The following is a 16,135-nucleotide window of genomic DNA, read 5'->3' on the forward strand; positions in this document are numbered from 1 at the left end:
TAAGTTGTGATATTATTATTGGCTTTATTTAGAAGTGACAAACTTTTTATTCATTATATAACAAAATAAATAAACTATCTAGTAATTAAGGCATGTGTATACAAAAGCACGAATGAATTTTATGTCTTCATATGTATTTATTACAACAGCATCTAGTTATCAAGTGATGGTACCTACAAGAATTAGCATGAAGGAAGGAGCAGTCAGCATATTTACATTCTAGAGGAAGCTGGTTATCTGGAAAAAAATAAATATATGCATGGATTATTATGTCTTATTAAATTTTTCTTTTCAAATTTATCATTTGATCTTTACGGATCAATTTTGTCTGTCCCTAAAAAGGTGGCCTTTGTGTTATTAAATTATGCTCCGAATTAAAGCATTTTGTCCACTGATTATGGTGAAAGGTTGAAAAACATCTGACAGACCAACCCAGCTAGAATAGGCAGACCAAAATGATAGGTAACAACCAAATTACAATGTTCGTCATCCCACAGACCACATGGATAAATCTCATTTTAAATTTAAAGGCTAAAAATAATACTTATGTGCACATCAGGCAGTATTTGTTATTGATGCTCACCATATGGGTTCAAACAGCAGCACGCATCGTGAAGGAGTTTGTCTGTACAGTAGCCGAAGACTGATGAATCACAGTATGGGCATCCTTTAACAAATTTCATCAAACCTTTTGCCGAAGTGGAATGTACATCTGTAAAAGTTCAATCTCAGTTTTAATCTGTATTAACACATATAACCAGCTTCACATTTTTGTTTAAAAGTTGACGACCAAGTTCGTTGGTTAAAATGGTTTAATTTAATTAGTCTAAAATGACTCATCTTACATAGAATTCTATGTACCTGTAGCCATTATGTTTTACATTTTGTAATATGGATATGCTTTTAGGCTGTATATACCATTTTGGGGGGAGGGGGGTAGTTAGGTCAGGTCAGAGTTTTTAATTTGTATCCTGTACATATATTCCTATATAAAATAAATAAATGATTATTCGGAAATCATGAGATCCGGTCTGGTGTGACATAGGCTTCAGAAAAATATTTTATTTATTGTGCCAACGTTTCGATCTTTATTGAGATCATCTTCAGGGCTCAAAGTGTTTGTTTTCTGTGTAAAATCACACAAAGTAAATAAAATTAATAATGCATAATAATAAAATTAACCATTTGGTCTTCTGATTTTCACCCAGTTTCATCACTGGCACTACAGCCAGTATTGATCCCAGAAGATACAGGTCTTGGGTAACCAGCCTACGGAAGCACTCTCATTTTTGATGCTTACACATAGTTTAAGGCAACATGGAGGATTTTGGGGATGGTAGCAAAGAGGGCTTGGGCGGAAGGGTTAGGGTGAGACGAAAAGCTAGATTTGAGAATTCTTCTGAGGTCTTTTGGTTGGAATGAGTGAATATTGGATGGTTTCATGGTACCCTACAGTTCTGCTCACGTCAGAGGCACTACAGTCTACTACTGCTATGACCTGATGCATATCTTTAAAAACCAGTCTATGCCGGTACTCTTGGTTTTGAGGGATTAGGGTGCGACGAAAGATCAGAGTGGAACTTCAGGAAGCGGGAACAGATCGTCATAAATGAAGTAAATAGAGAGCTTAGATATGTAGTAAGGGGCTTGTATAATTATTTTGAGAACTTTTGATTGGGATTGATGGATGAGTTGGATAGTGGATGGCTTCTTGGTGTCCCAGTTATGCTACAATCAGTGGCATTACAGTGAGCCCTGCTCCCAAAGTACATGTCTTCAGAAACTGGCCTCTCACTTCTGTGGGATTAGTGGGCGAGTAGGTCTCTGGGCTATTCTGAGAATGGAAGATAATAGACAGGAAAGGAAAGGTTAGGAAAAGACAAAAGGTTAGAATGGCACTTGCATGCATTATGCATAGTTCTGTCCAAATAGTCCAAAAACGTTGGATTATTGTTTTGTGGAGTGTTTTTGATTACAGTCAAGTCTGACAAGCCCCAGCAGACTTCTTAGTTGTCCAAGTATTCTATTGAGTCGTGTGTAGAGTCTTATCCTCACCAGTCTGCTGACTAGTTATAGTCCTTAGCATTTCACTTGGGTGGATGTTGGTAATTCCTTGTTGGCGTGACACAAAAATGATTTGGGTGCAGATTTCATCTTCATTTGATTCATATTCCATTCTTCGATGATTTCGAGATGTCTTTGGATATTAGCAGTATGGTAATGGATTGGTCTATGAGAAGTATAAATAGTGACTAAGTTGAGATCAAGATGCTTCCTTGTGGGATACCGGATTGGTTTTACCTTTGACATATTATTGTCAAAACCTTACTATGAAGCAGGATTTAAAAATTAGGAATGTAATAAGGATTGAGTTATGCCCAGATGTGTCTAAAAACAGCACAAGCAGTACTCTTTTCTTTCCTAACGAGAACTGTATGGTATCTGAAACTCTAAAACTTTGGAGTGTTGAGGCGAATAGGCATGATCTTATGTAAAATTAAGAAGAGAGTTTTCAGAGGAGTCATTCGATGATTTTGGACATCACTGGGAGATGGCTGATCTATTGGAGGATACTACCTACAGGGAAGGGTAAAGTGAGAGGTGTGGATATGGAGGAGTATTGTAGCGGTTGAGGATTTATGAATAAGAAATGTGACGGTGGTTTATGGTTATGTCAGGTCGTAAGTTACATATCCATGATTCACTGTTTTCCCATGGAACTGAGAATATATGCGGGTGCAAAATTTCATGTATTTTATCTCACTGAAAACATCTAATTTGTACATGTAGAAAATTTTTTAAAGTGTATTCTCCAGTGGATATAAAGAGCTCTAAGAGATATAGAATGTTCAAATATGTAATTGAAGGACGTATCAGTGAAAAGTAAGTAGTCCACTTTTTAATCATAGAACAAGGCATGAAAGAAATGTTTATTAATTGTCAAAGGGGAAAAATCCAGGGGAAATCCAGTTAAAAAGGATTGTCAAGGATATATTTAATCATACCGTCAGGGACCTTTAGAAACGATTCCTGTTACTAGTGCTTTTGAGAAAAGAGAGAGGGAGAGAGAGACAGAGAGAAAGTTTACTGAGTAATTTTTACGTTCTTCTTACTCGATGATTTTTTAATGGCAATTTAGAAGGTGGCTTTTGACAAACGTGTTTAAAAAAATGAACTCTGCTGACAAAATAACGCACAGACTAACCAGTGAAGATGGCGGAATAACGAAACGAGTCTGAGCGATTACAGTAAAACGGTCAAACTATATAATATTTTCATTTTCTTCTAATGGCCAAAAGAGTTAATAATGCTGTCCAACAACCCGAAGAACAGGTTACAACTACTCAAATACTGGGTTGTTAAAAAAGACCTTGTGTATGACCTTTAAATTTTTTGTTTATATCATTTTTATAATGGTTACTGTCTGTACTTAGCGGTCTTTTGGGACATGATTAATATAAAGGAATAAGCGTGAAATCGCAGGCTGAAGAAATTTGTAGGGGGCGTCGGTGGCCGCAAGGTTTAGTCGTTGACACGGCGCTCATCACTGTAAGGTAAAGGTCCGGGGGTCGAACCCAGCGGCCCTGCATTCGGACCCGGCCTATGAACTTACAAATGGGCTTTTTTTCAAAAACACCGGCACCCTGAGGGTTTATATGACCTCTGCTGTTGCGAACCCTCGTTTAAAAAAAAAAAAAAAAAAAAAAAAAAAATTGTAGAAGGTGAAAGGGCGTGCAAATTGCGGAAGTGTTTTGTCCGAAGTTTTAATTGTGGGAACAACGTCCTTCACAAGTTGATCTTTTACAAAGTAATGCTTAATTACTCTAGGTTGTAAGTTAGGTAATATAGTTTTAAAAAGTGAAGCGCTTTGGCCGACAGGAATGAAGCAGTACTGTGAGACATGGTGACGATCCTTCATGGAAGAATATCAAATGGTTATTTTCGAAAAAAAGTCAAGGGCAGGCAATTAAATCAGAGATTTTTCCAATAAGGAAGTGTTTGAAGGTATGCACTTTGATCCCGTTCCAGATACCAGGGCTATTGACTCATTAATATGACGATACTAGTTTTTGAAGGAATCCTGCTTTCATTAACGACGGTTTTTCAGGCAAAAATCGCAGCAATTGAACTCTGGACAAAAGATATTAAAAAAAATTAAATAAATAAATAAACGGAATACAAGGCAAAAAGGTGGTTGTTTTGTTAGCCAAACTTCAAGAAGAGGCTGATAGACTAGCCAGGGAGAAGTCTCAACACCATCCTCCTGTGTCTACAAAGATTTGAACTGATTAAGATTGATTCTTCATTTCTTTATTCCTCAAATTTGTCTGGTCAGCTCTTGAAGGTTTTTGGAAGAATGGTCGATGCTCCGTATCACCATTGTATCATATGCAAAAAAAGGCTGGGAATAGAAGACAAAAGGATTGCTAGAAATGGTGAATAATGGAGTGTGCGGTTTTCAATCCTTTTTTAAAAAAGATAGTTCATACTCACATTAAGTTGTTTTCCAACAATCCGGATTTCGAGCCCTTAGCTCATCATCAGTTTGAAGGAGTTCTACAACCACGTCTCTCGACTTGGATGAATTGCAAAAGTGAACCCGCCGATCTTGGACGATGAGCTAAGGGCTTGAAATCCGGATCGTTGGAAAACAACTTAATGTAAGTAAGAACTATCTTTTAAAAAAAAGGATTAAAGTAGTGCTATTCTGATAGACAAGCTGTGCTTAAAGTATTGGCTACATCAGAGGTAAAATCTACTAAAATCCACTACTACTATAAAAAAGGTAAAAAACGAACAAACTGTTTTGTCAGCAGATCTGCAATGATCCTGAGTTTTATTCGCCTATGATACAGCAGATCTGTATGGTACGCAGTGCGACAGGTTTGTAGCATAACCTAATTTTAATCCTAACCTAATTTAAACTAACTACAATAAAAAAATACTGCAGACAATCCTCCTGTACACCGAGCGAATTTACAGAAATAAAAAGAATGTCTTGACTTCTGCTTGAAAGACTTTTTACCAGATCCCAAAGCTCTGTTGATGGCTCCTGAGTTTATTCTACGGCCCTTGACTTTGGCACCCTGTTTATATCTCAAATGTCTCCCTATGTGACTTTAATTATTGTTGCCATTGCTTAAATAAAAATAGTATGTAGATAAAATATGTTGAATATATTTCCCATCGTGGCAATTGAATTGAATTCATGTCTTCTTCGTAGTGGTTAAAAAATCATAACATTTTTAAAAAGTCATTACATGGCAGTTTTTACTGGCAATAAATATAGCCTTTTTCTATGTTTGATACTTAAATGATATCTAACAGAAAATCGCGGTTGTGGAATTCGGTCAATCCCATTCGAAGGTGTAAAGAATACCGTAAGGTTCGGGTCCTCCCGGCCAAACTTTCCCTATTTTAGTAATTTAAAAAAATCCCATTTGGGTTGGAGATATGTTAAACATCTAAAATGCAACTTTTTTCTTGTTTTTACAAACGTGTTTGGCAACTTCACCTAAGGTGGGTTGAAATTATTATGAAACGGCCGGCATAATCTCCAATACGGGCATTTTAATTAATTACGATAATTGACTAACTTGACCCAAAGAGTCTTTCAACCTGGCTGAAAATGGCCAAGCAATTTGCTCTAATCTTTATAATAAATTTAAACGCATGTTCAAATAAACACTGTTACTTTTTATGTTTCAGTTCTTGTTTGTTACTTGTTCGTAATGAGTAATGGCACAATCAAGTTTAGAGCTGAGACAATTTCTATTATCCATTGTTAAAATCTGAAGTACCGTTTTAAGACAGAGTAGAACAGATTCATTGACTGCCGTTGCTACAGTAGTTCCTTTCTCTGGGTTTTCTTTATACCCCATGTTATGTCTCCATTGAGCTGTTGCTTCGCATTCGAAGATGATATGGGTGGCTGTTTCTTCCTCCTCATGGCATAAAAACTACAAATGTTATGTAGATGTTTTCTTAGATGCCAGTGACCGGTAAATAGTGCTATCACTACTCTTAGTTCAGCCCTCTCGAAACTTTAACATAATACTGTGTCTAGCAGCTCTACAGTTTATCTACTTCTCCTTATGTTTTTTTGGGATCCATTCTGAGATGGAGCATTCTATGTTTGTTTTTGTCATCTCAAGAATAGGTTCAGGGTCTGTACAGGGTGTCCTTTTTAGATGGCCCAGCTGAATTTCTCTTGAACCAATGACGCTGTAAAAAAACGCTTAATATTTTCAATCTAGTTTCAAATTTTTACTATATTTTTGGAAAAAATTATACAGAATACCTCACGCCCAGTTCAACTTCAAAATTTTAAGTACGACCCTATACATCCTGACATCATTTTAAAGGATTTTTTACCCGGAAAACAATGATGCAATCGGATTTTAAATTGGTCAAAAAATGACAAAGTTATGGCAAAACGTTTGAAAAATCGAATTTCGTTTTTTCGTTGTTAATTCCAATAATTTGCTTCTTCACTAAAGCAGACATTAATTGCCTTTATTGTTTGCATTCTGTTATTGTTTGTGAAACTCGCATTATGTGAGAAAATTTTAATTCCTGGAAGTAAATAACTCTTACAATAGTATATATCCGTTATATTCACTATTCCATTCAAACCGAAGAGCACATTTTTCCGATCAACAGCGAGTTGACACGTACGACTTTATTGACAGTGGTCTTATGGGCGACGTGCAGTCGAGTTGTACTCCCAGAAATTTCCTCATCGCCCCAGAGTAAACGATACAAGTTTATTAGTGTTGCCTGCAATATGAGGAGATACGGATCAGTCGCTGTTCCATCACCAAGAAATCGGCAGCGTAATTTCGACGAGGAGCTGAATATTTTACTGTATGTTCGCGAAAATCCGAATTATCGGATTAGTATCGCTCTCATCTTGTCCAGTGATTTCGGGACTCTGATTATGACAGGCGTCTAACGTTCCTTGCACAAATGTCGATTTGGGAGGCTGAAGAAAATGTTCTTCCATACATCCTATGGACTGATGAAGCCAAGTTCACCTTAGCATACAAAACCGTTGGAATTTTTGAACGCGGGCAGAGGAAAATCCGAGCATTTCGTACTCTTGTCATCATCAGAGGTTCACAGATCAACGTTTGGTGTGGACGTCAAGGAAATAAATTAATTGGGCCTTATTTCAACGAAAATAATTTAAATGGTTCTCAGTTCTTCAATTTTTTGAGGGAGGTTTTATCAACACTATTAGATGATGTTCCTGTGCAACAAGGACAAAAAAATGTTTCTCCAGCTTGATGGATGCCCTGCACACAATTCTTTCCAGGTGAGACGTTATTTGAATCTTCACTTTCGTTATAGGTTGATAGGACCTCATGGTCCGATCTGTTGGACTCCTCGGTCATCCGATTTAACTCTACTTGACTATTTTCTGTGGGGCCATTGAAAAACATTGTCTACGCCAATTATAACCCAGCAGCCTCAGTTGAAGAACAGCGGCAAAGGATAGAAAATGCTTGTCAATCCATCACCCCTGATTCTATCGCTTGTGCACCGGTGGTTAAAAAGAGCAAATTTGCATTTTTACGCAAGGCAGGCAGTTCGAACATGAAATGTTATTACTACATAAATAGCAACCAAATGACTGTTTTTTTTTACTTTTTGCCCGAACTTAGTCATTTTTTGACCAATTTAAAATTCGATTTCACCATTGTTTTCAGCATACAGAAATGCCTTTAAAATGATGTGTCAGATCTGTAGGGTCGTATTTGAAATTTTGAAGTTGAACTAGGCCAGAGGTACCCTGTATAATTTTTCGTCAAAAAAAGATAAAAAATTTGAAACTAGACTCAAAAATATTAAACAAATTTTTTGCTGTTTTGATAGCGTCATTGGTTCAAAAGAGCTTCAACCGGGGCATCTAAAAAGGACACCCCTTCTCTGGCTAGTGTGTCTGTTTTTTCATTACCCAAAATTCTTTCATGTCCTGGTTCCCCAGGTTTTGGAGATTTTGGATGCATTCACTGGTTATCATCAGTTTTGTTGTGATTTTTTTTTACATGCCAATGCTTTAATAGCTGCGAGGCTATCCGATTTAGGAGGATTGTTTTGCCAGAGTAAACTCTTTTTTGATTTTCTTAGGCACATGCATTGATGGCATGTATTTCTGCCTGAAAGAGCGAAGTGTAATTCCTTAATGAGTTTGATTGCTCATGTTTTGGGCTTGAACAAAAAAACAACGACAGATCCGGTTCCTTCATGTGTTGTGGAGACATCTGTATACCATATCATTGTATCTAATGTTCTCTTGAATTCTTCATCTCTTTTGTAGACTTTTAGACATGAGACTGAGATGTAAATAAATAGTCTCCATTTTTAAGAAAAGGTGTCTGATTTTATTGATTATTGTTGTGTGCCCGAAGTGTTTAGTTCCTATCCAATTTCATTGCTCTGGAACCTAGATAAGCTTTTCCTTGCTTCTCCTTGTAAAATGTTTCCAATGGAGGTAGGTTTAGCAGAGTTTCTAATGTAACAAACACATTCTTTCTTTTTCTGTCCGTAGCATTTATTAATTGTGGTTAGGTTAAGATGGTATGAGATGGCTTCAAAGCTTGTCGCACTGCGTCCATCAAAATTGGATGTTTGTGCTTCACCACGTCTAGAACTCATGAAAATACAGAGACTCGTACGCGTTTGTATAACTGGAGCGATGAGAAAATGTCCCACAGGTGATATGGAGAAAATATTCGGATTAATCCCCTCCACCAAATGATAATGATGACAGCACAGAAAATTATTATTAACATGATTAAAGAAAATCCTCCAACGGGGCTAAAACTAAAATGGGTACAAATAACAGCCTAAGGAAGAAACATCCGATACTCAAGACCTTAGGTTAGGTTAAGTTCGTATATAGTGACAACAAAGTCTATCGCAGTGCGTTCATCAAAATGGGACTTTCCTCTATGTATTAGTTATAGCTCACACCTTTAGGCTCTTTTATTAAGAAGAGGAAATGTAAATCTACGCACGTCTCCGATGGTATCAAAGCAAAGGTGCCGGCCGGTCAAATAGTCATAAGTGTAAACATACTAAAAGTTATTAAATTTTTGTTCTTTTCCATTTTTGTCTTGCTTTTGTACTGTCATGGCAAAACTTTTCACTCCCTACTTGTAAATATTATAACGACTTTTATAATTTTTTAAAGCAATTTAGTAGGTAGGGTTTTATTAAATAATTTAAAATTGACTTACTCAAACCGATCACAATGAAAATGACGACAAATACAGGAAGAGCGTACACCTTCATCTTCCAGCTCCTGCCTTGAACTTGTCGCCCAACTGGTTCCAAACCTATATACCAAACCGTATTTAAGTGGGGATAAAATATGCGAGCAACTATCTAAAGTAGTACAGAACCCATATCTCCGAAATACATTCCTACAAATACTAATGGCTCTTATTAAATTTAATTAACCGCTTATAAAAATAGCGTTGGCCGACATGTTCTCCGTATCTCGAGACTTGATCGCCTTGCAATCTTTGTCTTTTAATTAAAATTGAAAATGCAAATTGAATCTGTATCGGTTCTTTTGTTATTTTTCCGACGAAGGGTTTTACATATATTTTAACACAAAAAAGAAATTATCTTACAAAGCCGCGTAAATGTATAAAAATTCTGCCTCCTCTTTTTAATCAATATAAACTTTATTGTGCAATAATACTGTAATATATGTACGAATAGTATATGACGATGAAATGTTGTAGTATATGTTGATGAAACTAGGAAGTGGGGTTTATCTCCCCAAGCACTGCAGCCTTCTGGCTTATTGTACCTTCCTAGGTCCCTAGTTCAGCGCAATCGACTCAATCCTTCTTTTCAGAAGTATTAGGACATTGACTGTTGCTGCTACAATTTCATTCCCTACGTTTTTCCTGCATGCTCTCCATTGAGATAACATCTCTATTAGTTTGTTATTTTTTTACACGCTACTGCTTTATTTAACCTCTAACCACCTCTTTTAAGATTATAGATTTAAGATGTTTTGGGCTTGTGCAAAAACACCCTTCGTTTGTTTTGAAGACATCTGTATAACATATCATTGTATCTGATGCTCTCCTGGGTTCTTCCTCTCCTTTGTCTGTCGAGACTTTATAGGATGTTGTAAAGAATGTTTCGAGATCATATAGTAAGTCCCCATTTCTAAGAATGGTTGTCTGATTTTATTAATTATGGTTGTGTGCCCGAATTGTTTAGTTCCTGTCCAATTTGATTGTTTTTGGCACCTAAATGAGCTTTTTCTAGCCTCTCCTTGTATAAATGTTTGAGGTGGAGGTCTCCGTTCTGAACACCATTGTTCCACCATGTTTAGTGCTCTTTGGGTGAGTTCTTTTCATGTTGTGTCGAATTTTCCCCTGACTAATATGGCTCATCTGCATAGCTTTGGGTATACATTCCACTTTTATTTAGTTTGCATATGAGGTCATCCTCTACCACATTCCACAGCAGAGGCGAGAGTATTCCTTCCTTGCGGACATCCTCTCGCTACCACTGGTTTTACTTTTTCGTGGAACATGGAGGCCTGCACTTTTTTGCTTTTTAGCATTGATTCTATCCATCTGCAACAGGTTTTATCAATTCCTCGCTGTTTGAGTGATGTAATCATTGCTTCGAAAGGAGTGTTATCCATGAAGGTCCCTATTGCGACTTCTTGTTGTTCAGTGAATCCCCTATTTGTATCGTTATTTGGTGTAGTGCTGATTCACAGGATTATCCTTTTTGATAGGCATGTTGTTATTTATGAAGGGATTTTTCTTTTAGAGAGCTGCCCATTGCATATTTTTCAACTAGGTTAGATTAGTGTTATTTTCCCATTTTGTAAGAGTACTGGGTATATCCCGTCTGTTCATGGAGATTTGAATGAGCAAAAATGTCAATAGCCCATTCAATTTTATTATAGGTGATTACTGTTTTGGCTAGTCGCCAATTTTCCCTGCTGGCTTTGTGGCCTTTGACGGATTCAGTAGTGTTCCTTATTCCAGGTTAGTAATAATTGTTGATTCCGGAAAGGGTGTACTTTTTAGCATTTCCTTTCCGGTTTGTGTGTGTTTCCCATCTTTTTTCCTTTTTTCTTCCCAGTTTTTTAGAGTTCCGATAGGGTTTATAGGATCTTTTGCAAGGATTTTGTCGAATCTACTTGCTTCAGTGATGTTTCCAACTTCTTTGCAATATTTCCTCATTGATTCTTGTTTTGCATTTTTTATCTGCTTATTGTATTCTGTTAAGGTTTTACTGTATTCTTCAATACTCCCCGTTTTCGCCTCACTCTATTCCAAAGTATGCGAGTTTTCTTTTTTAGTGCCGCCAGTTTGTCGTTCTGCCAGCAGATACTCTCTTTGTCGGTGCAGGTGGTTGTCAGCAGGTTTCATGATGTGTGTTTATTGCAGCTTCTTGTATTTGGGTAGAAGTTTGCTCAATATCGTGGGCACTTTTGATGTTAGCCATTGCAGTTTGTGTATTTTCCCCCAGTAACTCGCTGTATTTCTCCCAGTTTGAGATCAAGCCACGACTTCAACAAGTTGGAAATTTAAATGTCAGTTTGCGCACTGTAAGGCGAAGACTTTCATAAGCTGGATTACGTACGAAAAGGCCTGCCACTGATCCAAAACTTCTGACAAGGCACAGAACAGCGCGGTTAAGTTTCGCAAGAAATCTCATCAATTGATCAGAGCAAGATTGGACTGAAATCTTGTTTTCGGATGAGTAAAGGTTTTGTTTGAGGACTTATGACGACCGAGAGAATGTTTAGAGAAAAACAGGAGAGCGATATATCTCAGTCATCTTTCTCAGCAGGCAAAGTAAAGCCTCCTCAGCATCCTTCAAAGTAAAGTTGCTAAAAGACAAATTAAAGAAGGACAATTGCATAACATACAAGACGTAGAAGGAATAGAACTAGAGTGGCTGATGAATCCTATGGCAAAGCAGATGAATATGGTTCAGGCTATATAGATTAACTTTTTTGGACATACTGACTAGGTTTTTGTTATCAATTAGTGTTTTATTTTCATCGTACGTGTTGCAAATGATTATAGATTTAGACTGCTTCTGAGATTTGAACCGTGTCAATTATCCGGTCGGCCCTGTGACAAATCCAGCGAGGATAGGTAGATCAAAATTTTCGTAAACGACCATCTTACATCATGTTCATTACCCAAAAGAAGACGTTCACTCCCACTGGCTAATATTGTTGTACATTTATCATTTATGTTCAATTAACTATCTTATAAATTACAAAGTCGTGATCGATCTATGTTTAGTACTTCAGTGTTCTTTTAACTAAAAGATGTTAACTAATCTTTTTTGCTTATTGTGTAATTTGTTTTTTATTCATAGAGTTTTATGAGAGAACAATAAAGTTCTCTTCCAAAAATTAATCCGTTAAAGGGTATGGCGGCTTTGGTCAGCTAGATAACTCGAAGCACTCTGGGCAGTTTATTTTAGTGAAATCGCGGCCAAGACTGTTGACGGGAAGATGATAGTTTAACAGATCTGTTTATTGACATTTTGCTTGTTTTATCCACATATATATCATGATAGAAGTAGTTATATGGCATATATATCACGAATATATTGTGCGATGGTGTAAAATCAATTTGGGCGACAGAAAAGGTCAAAATAAATCCGCTAAATTGACTTACAAATCTACATTCGGTGAGAACGAGCTCGAGATTCGGTTTTGGGTAACAGATAGCGCCAGCAGTTGATCTACTCTGCCTGTCCATTTTTCTATTCCTGCATTTTGCTCTACTCTTGAAAAACTTAAAAAATCAAACATTTTTATCATTTTTCTATTTTTATCATAAATATAATTTTTATAAGATTGAAGTATGAAATTGAACGAATTGAAGCAACGTCAGGAATTTTTTGGTTGTTTATTGTATTACTTCTGTAAATGTGCAGCGTTTTGAAACAGGAAGCTAAGCATCTCTGAACATTCTTTGCACTTGTTCCATATGGAACTGTCGACATAACCTCCGGGTGTTAGCATTGCGCTAATACATCCATTTTTCCTCCCAGGTGACGATTATTTCATCCAATCCATCATTTGTGCAAGATAAACCGGCATGTTTCCATGCGGGACTCAACTTCCGAACTCCGGTCTCAAGTGATTTCTCACCGATCAACTGAACTGAGAACTCTGAAAGCAGAACTGCATTGATGTTTTAAGAAGAACCATCAACTACTACTGGCATATCCCGTGTCACATCTGCTTTGCCAAAGGATTCACCACTCTCTCTAGCTCTCTTCCTGCTACGTCTTGTATGGTATGCAATTGTTCCTTCTTAATTGTCTTTTAGCAATTTTACTTTGAAGGATGTCTATTGATTGAGCATAGGCGTTAATTTAGGGGGCGTGGTTCGAGATTATCTATATCCTTTGGTGCATTTAGTAAAGATATACTCTGACTTTGTTCCAATATAATTTTGCTTTTGATGTCCAGTGCTTAAGTCCCTTTGGTAGATTTTGTGGAACCACTATGATAAAAACCGCACTTTTTCCCACAAAACTAACCACTTTTCTCGGTGCCTCTTTGAGTACTTCTGTTGATGCTGTAGGTGGTAGTTTAGAGGGCAGTGTACGGAAGCCTATAGTTTTCCCCAAATATTTTCTGCTGAGAGAGAGAACCTTGTCCAGTCGTTGTGTTTTTCTTTCTCAGGCAATTTTTCCAGCTTCAATATTAGCACACTGCGGTGCGCCTAATTGTAGTTCCATCGGTGAGAGGGCTGTGCATTCCTTGTTTAATAGGTGGTAAGTCTGCTCCTTTTACTCCTACAGCCCTGTTCCATTTTTAATATATCAGTGTACCATATCATGGCCTCTCTGGAAATTTGAGGTCGAATTTCTTCCAAGATCTCTTTTATTTACGTTCAATTGAAAGAATTAGTCAAAATTGAGTTTTCCTCTCTCATATTGTCAGGTACCTTAATAGCCATCTCATTTATTTTTATTATCCATAGAATTTTGTGATATCTTCAACTTAGATCTGGTTTTATTTCCTATGTTGTCATCTCAGGGGTTTACACTCGCAAAAGCTACGTTTTGTGCATGTGTAAAGGTGGAAGATCGAGATGGGACAAGCACACATCCTATAAGACACACCAGTGTTTGTAGACGTTTCAGTTTCTTTTTTGTCTATTTATGCAGTATTTTTGGCCACCCTATATGACCGTTGTAATGTATAACCATACGTTCCTGGGGATTATTTCCTCTGTTTTCGTAGCATAATGCCAATGGTTAATAGCTGGGCCTTATAGAGTATAATGTCTATATGCCTTGAGCCTTTTCTAAATACTTAGTTTGTTTGGAGAAAGTTAAAGCGTCATCTTTTATAATGCTTTTAGGTTTATCTGGTTTAGGTCATCTGCGTAACCTACGGTATGGTATCCTATGTTGTTAATCTTTGTGATTAGATCATCTGCTACATTTTCCCTCACCATATTAAGTCGTAAAGATTTGTTCCTTTAGCATCTAAATTGTCGCTATTTATGCCGATTTCTTCTAATCGATATCCTGTTTGATTTTCGTTTCTTTAATGAAGAAAGATTTTTTCGCAGTGGACTGATATCAAGAGCTGTTTTCCCAGGTATCATAACCTCTCCCCAACTATTGCACGGCAGTTGCATAGAATATGTTCTCTCGTCTCTGTCACTTCTAGACATAATCGACGTGGTTGTTCATTTGTTGATAGTCTCATTTTTTCCCAGTTAGAGTTTTTAATTTCTTTCAGTTGTTTGTGCTAGTAGTCCTTTTCCTTACATTAAGCTCCCTTTCAGGGTTCTTGAGAAAGACGATGAGGTTCTTTTTCGTCCGCACCTAGCACATGGCCTTATGAGACGTTCGTTTCTCAAGATGGGAGACGACGCATCTCTGCTCGCGGGCGGTTAGTGCTATGCCCACGGGCTCGGTGTAGAAAACCGTCCAGGCCCCTAAGGACCCAAACCGCCTTCTTCCCAACTTGTCCCGTCCAGGGGGTGGGTCAGACAAATAATGAACCTGACCGTGTGCCGCACAGCAAGTGGTTCAAAGGGCCGACATGAATTCTCCCGAACCTCTCGCCGTACTCCCGTAGATAGAGAAGGCAACTCTATCTCTCCCGAGTGGAGGGGCCCCCCTAGCATAGGGACTTCCGGATACGTTCCGACGACGGCTTTGGTTTTAAGTGGAAATGCCAACCACCCCCAGAGGAGTGCAGCTATCCGGTATGTGTGCTCTGATTGCCAGAACAACCGGGACAGCTCTCTCGCTCCGAGTACCCGCCAGGGGTCTCACCACGTACCACTACGAATCCAAACCGCAATTGCAAGCGTTTGGGCCTGGTAGACGCTTGCACCCGTTGTTCAGTTGATCCGGCTCCATCCCCCGAGGGATCCGGTTTACCAGTCCTCATGTGTGACTGGCCGCACACCCGCCGTTATGACTGCCTTGCAAGGTCGGCTGACCGTACACGACATCACTCGACTTGTGCTTCAGAGTATTTGCCATGCACTCTAGGCTACATCATTATTTTTCGCCTGGAAAGCCCCCTTGCAGCCAAGGGTTGGGAAGGGAATACTGGATTGAGTATGACTCCTGAAAAGACATTTTATTTGTCATTGACTGATTGCAAAGCTTTGGGCGATGGGATCGTCAACCCCCGTCTGGTTTTTCCCAGTATTTATTGTGTTCTTTAGTTAGCCAAAATTCCAGTCCTTCTTTTATAATTTGGATATAGGTTATGCCAAAAAATGGAATTTAGCTTATGTAATGTTCCGGCTCCGTTTTTATGTAGGGGCTGCCTGAAATTCCCTCATTACCTTGATGCAAACCTCAGCTTGCACGTTTTTTTAACAGTTCCAGACTAGTTTTAGATGGCCTATATGGTTAGCTTCAAACTCACAGGGGAAAAGTCCAGACCGTCCAGTACCAACTGGACACCAACCTCAACCTCGACGCAGTTAAGACCTGCCAGAAATACTCATTCAGGCAACTTGCAGTACATAATTTTCTCCTATTCTAAGCTCAAAAGGAAAAAGAGTGACTTGCTAGACACTGGGACGACACTCAAACACCAACAACAGCAAGGAGGACTGACAGAAATAATGGG

General features: G+C 38.1%; 1 protein-coding gene across 1 annotated transcript; it reads right to left on the minus strand.

Annotated features, from left to right (window-relative positions):
* On the minus strand, nucleotides 1-9,344 carry LOC106665383. Its single transcript, XM_014391771.2, has 3 exons — nucleotides 9,246-9,344; nucleotides 584-712; nucleotides 1-237 (listed from the first exon to the last, which is right to left on the minus strand). The coding sequence occupies exons 1-3, from the start codon at nucleotides 9,298-9,300 to the stop codon at nucleotides 128-130; spliced, it is 294 nt and encodes a 97-aa protein (XP_014247257.1). The 5' UTR covers nucleotides 9,301-9,344; the 3' UTR covers nucleotides 1-127.
* Between the last annotated feature and the right edge of the window lie 6,791 nt (nucleotides 9,345-16,135).

This window comes from Cimex lectularius, unplaced genomic scaffold (genome assembly GCF_000648675.2).
Source record: "Cimex lectularius strain Harlan isolate CLEC.00 unplaced genomic scaffold, Clec_2.1 scaffold9, whole genome shotgun sequence".
Taxonomy (NCBI): domain Eukaryota; kingdom Metazoa; phylum Arthropoda; class Insecta; order Hemiptera; family Cimicidae; genus Cimex; species Cimex lectularius.

Coding starts and splice junctions, on each gene's coding strand:
- LOC106665383 (XM_014391771.2), bottom strand. CDS start 9,300: ATGAAGGTGTACGCTCTTCCTGTATTTGTCGTCATTTTCATTGTGATC. Junction 713..9,245: donor TTTCATTGTGATCGGTTTGA/GTAAGTCAATTT, acceptor GAACTTTTACAG/ATGTACATTCCACTTCGGCA. Junction 238..583: donor CTGCTGTTTGAACCCATATG/GTGAGCATCAAT, acceptor ATTTTTTTCCAG/ATAACCAGCTTCCTCTAGAA.